General features: G+C 37.5%; 1 protein-coding gene across 1 annotated transcript; it reads right to left on the bottom strand.

The window, feature by feature from the left end:
* Positions 1-469: 469 nt before the first annotated feature.
* DR1 (down-regulator of transcription 1) lies at positions 470-10,717 on the bottom strand. Its single transcript, XM_026037929.1, has 3 exons — positions 10,428-10,717; positions 5,491-5,654; positions 470-2,602 (listed from the first exon to the last, which is right to left on the bottom strand). The coding sequence occupies exons 1-3, from the start codon at positions 10,645-10,647 to the stop codon at positions 2,456-2,458; spliced, it is 531 nt and encodes a 176-aa protein (XP_025893714.1). The 5' UTR covers positions 10,648-10,717; the 3' UTR covers positions 470-2,455.
* Between the last annotated feature and the right edge of the window lie 11 nt (positions 10,718-10,728).

The following is a 10,728-nucleotide window of genomic DNA, read 5'->3' as shown; positions in this document are numbered from 1 at the left end:
ACATGTTTAACTAAAAAAATCAAGTGCTATTTTAGGTAGTTGATATTTAGAATCTTTAAGACACTTCCTTTAAAAGTACTTGTGTAGTAAAAACAAATTATTTCCCCAATCTCTGCCTGTGATCTTTCACTTTAAAAAACCTTCAGTTTTAACAGTATGCTGTATTTGACCTTAGGGTCAAGATAATCAGATTAAAAAAGTTTAGTTAAGGAGGAAAAAGAAAAAAGAAAAAGTTACATAAGCAAAAGGCACTTCCAAAGAGGAAAGAACACAGAACAAGACCAGAAATACTGTTTGCAAATATATAAAAATCCCTAATGAACAGCAATGCCATGCAATTTGGTTGCTAGAAACGTTCAGCAGGTCAAAATGACAGCAGATTTTAGTCTTAAAGTTTTTCTTTACAATGTTACATATCCAATGACGACAGACTATTCATTAAAAAGCAATTTTATAAAAACACATCAGAAGTTTATTGCTTGAAGAATACAGCATATGAAAAAAGCACAAGAATGTCCAAAAGAAAGGTCACAAGGATCCAAACATATTACACCATACATACCAGATGCAGTTAAAATGTTAACCTGAATTCTGCATCAGAAGAAAAAAGTGTGAAAGTATATGTAATCTTGTTTATTTAAAAGGAAAAGACTCAATTAAAATAGAAAGTGTGAAGGTGTTACAGTACAAATTAGAAAAGCCAACACTGCACATTAACATTGTATCACTAGACTAGATTTTCTCCCCTTGGTACTTAAACTTTTACAGAAAGCCACTTCCCTGGTAAAATCTTGCCTAATTTCATGTAACATCCATGATTTTTTTTAAACTTAAAACATTTAATTTTTTTTCTCTGAGTTTTCACTGAATGAATGCATTTAAGGAAGCGTTCACATTTATTCAATATGTAACTCAATGCATCTCAAATTTAAATTAACAGTCACTACATGACTGAGATCTGAGAACATGCCAATTTACCTTGTTCAGATCTTACCCAAAAAAGGGGCACATCACTTTCTGCTTGCATCACTATGCAATCAGACTACTGCAGGCCTCCTCAAGGATTCCAACTAGAACAAGTTGCTGAGGACCTAAGGTAAAAAACAACTCACATTGTTATACAGCTATTGGATCATCTACAGCAGTATGCAAGTGGCTTTTCTATTCTGCTCAGATTCTGTGTACCAGAAGATATGCCAATATTACTTCAAGTAACACATTAAAACTCAGTAATGGACACTACTGTGCTTTATTTCAACACAAAGAACAGCTGCTCATCCATTAATCAACAAAATTTTCAAATCAGCTATCAAAAGGACTACCACATCACTTCTGTTCCATGTATTGCTGATTACTCTTGGGGAATAGTTTATCAAAAACCTGGACTTACCTATAAACCAATGTGAATGAAGAAAATGCTATCTTTCAACAAGGAATCTTAGTAATCCGGTGGCAACCTAGTCTGGAAAATGTTAGCATTATGCTGACAACAATGACTAATCAAGGTTAAATAAAATCCCTCTTTTACTGTAAGCATGCTCTTAGTTCTGCTTTTGCCTTCATAGGCTTGAACACTTAATCATTCCCAGTAACATCAGTGAAACTAAAACAATTCTGTTTCATCAGGTTCCAGCTTTACATTTCAACAATATGAATATATCTGGACTACGCAAGAAATACCATCAACAACAGTTAACATTAAACTGGAGTGAAATAATAAGAATAATTAGTCCTCCAAACCAGGCAGTCTTTGAAATGAAATATTCAGTTAGTTAGGATTTTCAAATGGATAATAAAACCACGGGTTTACTTTTTTTCACCCCTATACAAAAAATTACTGAATTTGTACAACTCCTATTAAACATACCTTTTCCTAGCTTGGTGAAAATGTATCATTTTCAAATTTGTAACAAGTGTGGTATTTGAGCATATATAATATTTATTGCCATTTACATCCTCATTTTAAAAAAAGAACTAAGAATTCAGACTCTACTATGCTGAACTCTGCCTTTTTCCCCCCACCCCGTAACAGATTATGCCTACTGTATCACTCCCCCAAAAAACAATTAAAAATTCTAAGTAAGATTTTATAGTTTAGTTAAAAGGGAAGAAATGCAAATGTGGATTTAGAGCTTTTTGTATAAATCTCACTATATTTTATAAACTTGTTGTTTATCGTAACACTGTTTATTGATCAAATAAATGACGCACTGCTATCTAAAATTTCCATATACACCATTAAAAATCCAAAGTTGATATGATACTGAACCTTAAATCTTCAAGAGTTCAAAAAAGACAGTTTATACATGTACAGCACACAACAGCAGACACCCCTAGAATACCAATTGCCAGTCCATGATGCATACAAAATTACAGGTAAGCATTCATTTCACTGTTTTCATTGTGCAGGGAAAAAAATATTTTTTAGTGGAGACAGAAACTCAGCTGGTGAATTTCAGATATCATCTTCATCATCTTCATCCTGAGAGGATCCTGCCTGATTGGATGCACTGGCTGAGGCAGCAGCAAGCTGTGCTTGTTGGGCTGCTTGTTGCATCTGTAGCCACTCCTGCTGTGCCAGTTCTGCTTGCTGTTGTCTAGCCTAAAGACATGAATTCAATTGTTAAAGTCTTTCAGTAACTTGTGAAGAATCTCTAGAGCACCTTAGCTTTAAGATGAATTTTATTTGCACCTGCAGTTTCCAATAGGCAGTTTTCTACAGCTTTTATTAATTGCACTTGCCTTTGCAATTTGTACAAAGATGTTCAGCTAACTTCTCTCTGATCTACAATATGAACAACTTTTTGATGCAGCCTTTTTACATTCTTGCTGTTGACAAAACATCTTCTTCTTCAAAGTAGCAGAAGAGATACTCAGAAGCCACCATCTTGAGCATTTACACTTACAAAACCAAAAGACAAGAGCTACTGTTTTTAACTTCCAGCATAAGGATAATACAGAACCACTTCCTAATGGAAAACAAAAAGCTAAGTGAGGCAAAGCAAAGGAAAGTTCAAGCTGCAATCTTAAGCTAAGAACAAATCTGCTTTGTTGATTACAATACAAACACTAAACGTAACAAATGTGCTGTCCTCCAATTGTGTTCCACAGACAGGCTATTTCAAAAAAGTCATCTTTGCTAAATTCTCAAATGAGGATGTACAAATTGAGAAACTCTTTGTTGAGAATAGTATAGTCTTCTAATTACATGAATCAAAGTTGCTGGCAAAATATTTCAAGTAGTTCAGCTATATGCCCACTCACTTTTCTATTGAGAGCTTTCACTTGTTTTTCAGCAGACACTACTATTGCAGCAGTATTCTAGTTACCTGGGTTCAGGAACAGTCACAACTTCAATTTTTGTTCTGTGTAAGCATTAGAAAGAATTCCTTGAAACTAAAATTCCTCAGACACTTTTCTCCTTTTAAGGATCATCATTAATATTGCAATAAATTCCTTTCCAACTCCATTTCACCCATTGAATTTTCCATGTTTTTTTTCCCCAGAGAAGAGCAAATTAGGCAGTTTTCCAGACTTCAAGAAGCTCCAGAATGATGTTTTTGAAAATGGTCAAGAAAAAAATTTATGTATTTAGTATAAATTGGAAAAAAAAAATCCCAATTTGTAAATGTCAACTCCTTAGTCTATTCTAGAATAAAAAGAACAAAATTTTACAGAGGTAAAAATCTCTAAGTACTTTTCATTATTTTCAACTTTAAATGGCAGCAAAGTTATAAAGCTTTGAAAATAATTTAAGATACTCTGTAGTTTTAAATACAGGAAGACAACAGCATTTGTACCTACACAGCATAAATATTTTCACATTAGATAACAACAGGGCTCCCTACTGACCTTACTACGTTTTTCCCTAATTTTCAAATGGCTAAAAAAAAAGATGCGATTATACATCAATTAGGGCAAGCACGAACAAAATGATCTGCTCAGTGTGAAGTACTGAGCCTCTGATTCTTGGTGCATGCATGTGCATCACCTTTTGAGTGTACAGTAAACTTAACTGTAGTAAGGTCAGTAGGGTTGTACTGGCTAAAAGCCTTTATCTGTGGAGCTTATTCTTTAATTGTTCACACTATTTCAAACTTTTGGGCTTTTTCTTCCCCAAATCTTAGTGAGAGATACTTCTCATCTCCAAATCACATCTGTGAAGATCTTTGTTATACAGATACCTATGGACATACATTAACATTAGGATGCACCATTCCACTGACTTCAGGTATTTACAAACCTCCAAGCCGTAGGCATCCAAGCATTTACACTATTAACAGGAAAATATTTTAAGACTGGAGCAGGTACTTTTACCACTGAAGCAGTCAGCATTAACATGATCATCTAGAATACTAAAAATATGAAACACACAAATATGCGCTCATATTTGTAAATATTTCCAGCATTTACTAGGTTTATTGGAAATTTTATTTCAAAAAAATATTTCCAATAATAATTAAGTGACCTTTTCCAATAACACATCACAACTGATTTTTAGGTAGACATAAATGTATTTATTTTAGACATTAGGGCATTGTATTTCAAAAGGAGAAAAAAAAAGTCCACATATCTCAACAGGTCATTCTTCAGATAAAATGTAGTTTACATAAGGTGGCAATTGTTTATTATTATTATTTTACCCAGGAAACACTTTTTTTTGCCACTTTTTATTTTGTGGACCATGTTAACCTATCTGAAAAAAATTAAGGGGGGGGGGGCGAAACAGGTATCAAACTGTTATTTGTAACTCCAACTCTTATTTCAGAAGATGATCTGTTGTTCTTTTTACTGCCAGTGGAGGCAGATAAAACTAAAGCAAACATGAATTCATCCTAACTACATTGCTGCAGGTTAACAAGAGCCATGTGGTATGTAGAAGCTTCAACTGCCTTCAAATTTATCATGCACTAAAGATAAACATAGGCGGAATCATCACATAATATGAGAAATAGTTATTAGTGTTTTGGCATGATATAAGGATAGCAAAACCAGAGGAGAGAAGGTTGCAATAATCATGTGGCAACACAATTGAAAAATGCATCTTCACAAGAAGAAATTAAAATAAGTAAATTTACCTAAGGCTCACGCCTCGAGTAAGAGAGGAAAAACAAAAGAAGGTGCTTAAGGTGCTTCTTATGTGGCTTAGTTTAGGGAATGGTCTTATTTTGAAACAAAGAAAAATAGAGGAAAAGATGCTGTAGACAGATAAATACAATTTTTTTTTTTTTTTTTCAAAATTTAAGCTTGGAGTTGTTTGCAAATTCTCTGCAAGTCAAGTTCACCAAAATACGGAAGTAACACAAACCAACACCGTATTTATTGTCTTTAGTTTCCCCAATTCAAACAGGCCAGAGTCAACAGCATCTAAAACGCCATAGCAGTCTACGAGGAACAAGATACTTCCAGAAGCTTGCACATGTTTTTGCTGCACTAGATCTATGGCATTAATAATTCTACCCTCATATATACCAGAACTGTCTCACTTACTTTTGCAAATAATTCCTGTTGCTGCCTTAGAAGTTCTTCTTCTGGAATGCCGAGGTTTTCCAAGCGCGAACTGGCCTTTCTTCTCTTTAGTGCTACTGTTTTGCATTCTTGTAAGACTTCTTTTACTTCACTGATATAGGAGCCAAAACCCAAACTCTCTAGTGCTAGAGAGAAAAAAAAAAACAAAAAAGAAGAGAAAACACATCGTTCACCTTTTATACAACTTCTGACAGTAGATATCAAATTACTTATTCAAAAGAGTTCTTCTAAAAAAAATGTTGTCAGTTTAAGCATTCTTCTTTCATCAGCTTGATGAAACACCATTTTGGTAATGATCTGACAGCTATTTTCCCTGTCTCTTCTCCTAGACCTTTTTTCATAGTATCAAACTAGAAAAAGTAAAAGCAGCCCAGCACAACTATAACCAGTCTACACTTGATGATAATCCAGGAAATGTTTCTGAATCTCCTATTTTTCCTAACAGGACAGGCATTACTCTTGAAGACATTTTTAGCTCACATTCTACATACCAGAATCAAGCAGGTAATACATAAGAGAGAAGTCCTTCCTATCTGAATTGTTCATCTTTAATCTCTTAGGGTCTCTACCTTGCCAGTTTGGTTGCATGTTATCAATAGATGGTAAAATCAGCTACCTGCTATAACAACAGAAATATGATGCATGGAAAGTAATCACATATCTTTCATTAAGGCAGAAATATTACTTATCTTTTTTTGTATTTATTCCTTTATATCTAAACTCACATTTTAAAATGTCAATTTAACAAGATCATACATATATAACAAGATCATACATCTATAAATTATGTATGACCTTTTCCTTTTAAAAATATTTTTGGAGAGAAATTATTTTCTTTAGTCCTATATGCAAATGTGTTTGCAAATTAATTCCTATACTTTCACCAGACAAAAAGAATAATAACCATCAAAAAAACAGCCATCTCCTACAACAAAAGTCTTTCCAAGAATGGAAAATTCAGGCAAAGGACAAGCAAGTGACCAAGTGCACACAGTTTCTTGATTCATTTATTTACCTCCATACGCCTACAACCCCTGCAACATAGAAGCTATTACAAAATATAGTAAGAATATTACATGAACACCAATTTTATTAGCAACAAGTCTCAGCTTATTAAAACAGCTAGTCACCTCCAGTGTTAACACAAATTACAATTCCTCTTACAAGATGAGATCTTATTTTACCACAACCTTATGTTACAAGCTATTCAAGAAACAGCACTAGAACAAACTACACAACAATTAGCATTAATAACTTGTTATAACCAAGCTCTTATGTAGCCCGATTCATTTTACAATTCGATTTTCATTTTGTAAGAATCCTTTCCTGCCCATGAGTAAGGAGGCACAGCACTGTTTCATGCCAAAGACATCCTGCAAGTTTCCAGCTTCCACCCTGTGCCCAGGAGACACTGAGGGCATTGTCTTCAACACGACAGTGCAGAGCGGCTGCCTAATCAGCACTAACACTCCCTTAACACATCCCATTTATTTGGGAAATGAGTTTAGACAATCCTCAATTCTACAGGGAAGAAAAAAAAAGGCTAATTAAATTACTTCAGACAGTATGAGTACAAGCAACCAAAAAATGGTTCAGTGTCCACAGAATCACCAAAATCCTTCAAGCACTTGTTTAACATGACCTCAGCAGACAGGAGGTAAATATACGCTTCGTGGTGCAGAACTGATTGCCTAAGCAGCTTATAAATGCCTCCAAAATACTTAAGAGCCCAATGAACTTTAAAACTTAAAATATATGCATTAAACTACTACTCCAAATCATAATTCATGTTTTTCAAAGCATAAAAACCTTAGTCCTACAAGTCTAACTTACTTCAGACAAACCATCACAGTACATTCATAGATATTCATCAAGAGAACAATCATGGTGATCGGGCTCAGCAAGCTCCTTCATTGGAGCATGAAGGACTGCCTCGTCTAAGTGAGCAGCCAAGTATTTTTATAGAAACTTTAAACACCATAATACAGGTAATACATTTTTAAATCTTTCAGAAACAAATCAAGGCTTACAAATACATGTATGGAAAGAGTAAATCTCTTTATAAAAGCATGGAGCATCCCTCCACAGCTTCGTCCCTTCTTAAGGGCTTTCAGGGCAGATCGCCGATTGCTTAGTACAACACAGTTAGTTCTATGTTTATTTTTCATAAACCCAGGTTGTGGATATCTGTGACATTTTTTAACTTCCCTTTAAAAAAAAAAAAAAAGAATTTCCAATGTGAGAGTTGAAACATTAACAATTTGTTGTATTAAATGCTAACATAAGCCCTATTAGCATCTTAACAGTTCATTAAGAGATGCTAAAAGATTCCTAATCAGTTCATAGCCTATCTTATTGGACAACTTTATGTAGACAAAGTAATCAGCTTCAGAAAAACTGAGTCAACATTTCACCATTTTCAGAAGTCAAGGAAAGAAAACTTCCTCAGAAATACTGAGCTCTCATAGCTCCACATAAGAAGCTCTCATAACTCTACCAGATTGGGCTATTTGGATCATAGTCTAACATGGAACCCAAGCAGATTCTCAACACTGCAATTTCACCAGAGACACAGAACAATCTCTACACAGACTGCTACATAGTCTTGATGCTTTGGGCATTCTCCAGGCAAGCTGCTTTGTGTTTTGTTGCTATTACTGAGCATTTGGCACAGCCTGAGCATGATCTTTCATGGCCCGGGAGCAGCCATGGCTGTCTTGTCCCTGTGTCGGTCAGTTGTTTGTGCCACCACCCAAAGAGACAGAGCAGAGAATTCATCTCTCTGAATGTGGCCCAACAGGGAGGGGATCTGGTTCAGCTCACGGCCACACAACCAATTTTGCTAGAACATCAAAGGAACAAGCATCTCATGCACCACTGCTGTCAACTGTGACAAACTGTAGTTTCATATTACCTCCAACTGCAGAGTGTCACCACAAGGACCAGTTCTACCTTCTTTCCTCTTCTCCTCCCCATTGAAGGGTCTTCCCTGCCTCCTGCACGAGACCCAAGTGTGTGTCTACAAGAGTCAGATCAACAAGCTCACCTGATAGAGAACTGTTTGCTTTCCAGTTCCCACCACCTTAACTCACCCCTCTGGCTATGAGACTGCTGGATTCAGCTCCAAGGAGGGCACAGAACACGTCTCCTCTTTTTGGCAGCAGCTGCTGCTATACTGGACCAGGTGCACCCAGGTCTCATTTTACTTCTCAATAAACTGATCTAAGCAATTGAGAAGACTTAGGTATTTAGATGATCACAAGACAACAATATTTTGTATTACTGAATTTAACATCATTGTGGCAAAATCACACCAAGAGGTACTCAAACTAGCAAACATCTAGGACGTTTTAAGATGAAGATGTTATTACAGAACTGTTGAAATGCTATTTCTATATGCACATAACCTCACCACTTCCAAAGTGATCTAAACCCTCATGCCCCATCAAGATAAGGGCTGCTAACTAATAAGTATCTGGGTGAAATGAACAGCTCCTACATACCCTTAAAGATAGGACATTAGTAAATCCTGGCACAATTCCTATCTCTGCAGCATTACAAAACGGATACATTTTCAAGTTTCATTTGCTAAGGCATGACTAAAATGGACAGATCTTATTTGAAACTAGTATTTTAACTCTTGCTTTTGATGAATCAAAGACACAGAAGAAGGCAGACACAAAGCCCTTACTTGGGGACCATCTGCTGATGACATAAAGTACAATCCAAACATTTTAATTTCCACTTACTCTTACAATTTTGGAGAGCCTATCAAAAAAGAAAAAGTCCTTTGTTTTCAAAAATACAGCATAATTTTCAAACAGTAATAACTGAAAGATTTTCAAGATCTACTTCTATAGGTCAGAAAAATACTTTAAGTGAATTATTTACTGTTTTCAATGTTAAAAACTATGTTTTCACATTAAGGACTAAACTCAAATCTTTTTGATGATTGCTTGAAGATACTTTCTGGGCATTAGAAAGCATCGCATCAAAGCACAGTTCTGTGCGTAAGCACAAGTTTTACCCTTTACATCCTGAACTACTATAATAGAGTTGCTTTTCTGCACTTCCTGCTGCCAGTTTAAAAATTCATCCTCAGTTTAACATTACAGCTCATGTACAGCATGTATTTTTCTTCTATTATTCATAATCCAGTCAGGTATGAAAATGCTACTAGTGAGCTAGGAGGCACCAGACAAAAAGAATCTGATTCTTTTTTTGTCTGGTTGGCTTAATTAAACAATCAAATATTATTTAAAAAAAAAAAAAAGAAAAAAAAAAAAAAGGAACCAGATTCTCCCTGCCATAACTTTATGCCTTTGCAGTCCTAGAAACAGCTCCATTAAAACCGACTCTCTTTGTGCCAGCTCTGCCAGGCAGCAGACTGAGCCTCTCTGGCCGTTTGCAGCGCTACCGCTACCCGCTCAGCGGCAGCGCACACAGGGATCACCAACCTATGCTTAAGTGGCAACATGAACCAAACGAACACATGAACTGATGCACTAGAAATTTGAGTATAGTCTTAAAAATATCTCCCTGTTTGGAGCAGAATTCATGGGATAAAAAAAAAAATGAATGAGAGAGAGAGAGAACTCTCATTTTATTCAGCAAGGGGAAGTGCAAATGAGCAGCGGAAAGGGAGGCGCTGGCAGGCACGGGTGTAAGCGTTTCCTACAGCCGGGGGGAGCGCTTGGTTTGGGGGCTGCCAGACAGCGCCACAGACCCACTCAGCCCCTTAGGGACCCGGGCAGAGGGCCTGGGCGGCAGCCGGGCCCCTCGCGCCCCTCCCGCCGCCCCGGCCGGCAGGGCGCGGATCCAGCGCGGGCCTCGAGGCCCCGCGAGGCGGCCCCGGCGGCGCGGCCCGGCCCGGAGCGCCCCCCTCGCCCCGGACCTGCCTTGGATGACGTGCTCGGGGGAGATGGTCTTCTTCTCCGACTTGTTGCAGATCTCGTTGGCTTCCGAGGAGATGAGGTGGATGAACTCGGTGCAGCAGTTCACCACGAGCTCGCGCGCGTCGTTGGCCACGCGCACGTTGGGCAGCGTCTCCTTGATCATCTTGTTGATGGCGGCGCGGGGTATGGTGAGGTCGTCGTCGTTGCCCGAGGACGAGGCCATGGCGGCCGCCCCGGCGGCGCTGCGCTCCGGCGCTCGCGGACTCCGCGCCGGCGGCCGCGCGGGCCTCCAGCGCGCGCCGGG

The sequence above is a fragment of the Nothoprocta perdicaria genome, unplaced genomic scaffold, assembly GCF_003342845.1.
Source record: "Nothoprocta perdicaria isolate Ctin4 unplaced genomic scaffold, notPer1 scaffold_20, whole genome shotgun sequence".
NCBI lineage: Eukaryota > Metazoa > Chordata > Aves > Tinamiformes > Tinamidae > Nothoprocta > Nothoprocta perdicaria.
The sequence above is the reverse complement of the archived record's forward strand: the minus strand, read 5'-3'. Positions and strand labels throughout refer to the sequence as shown.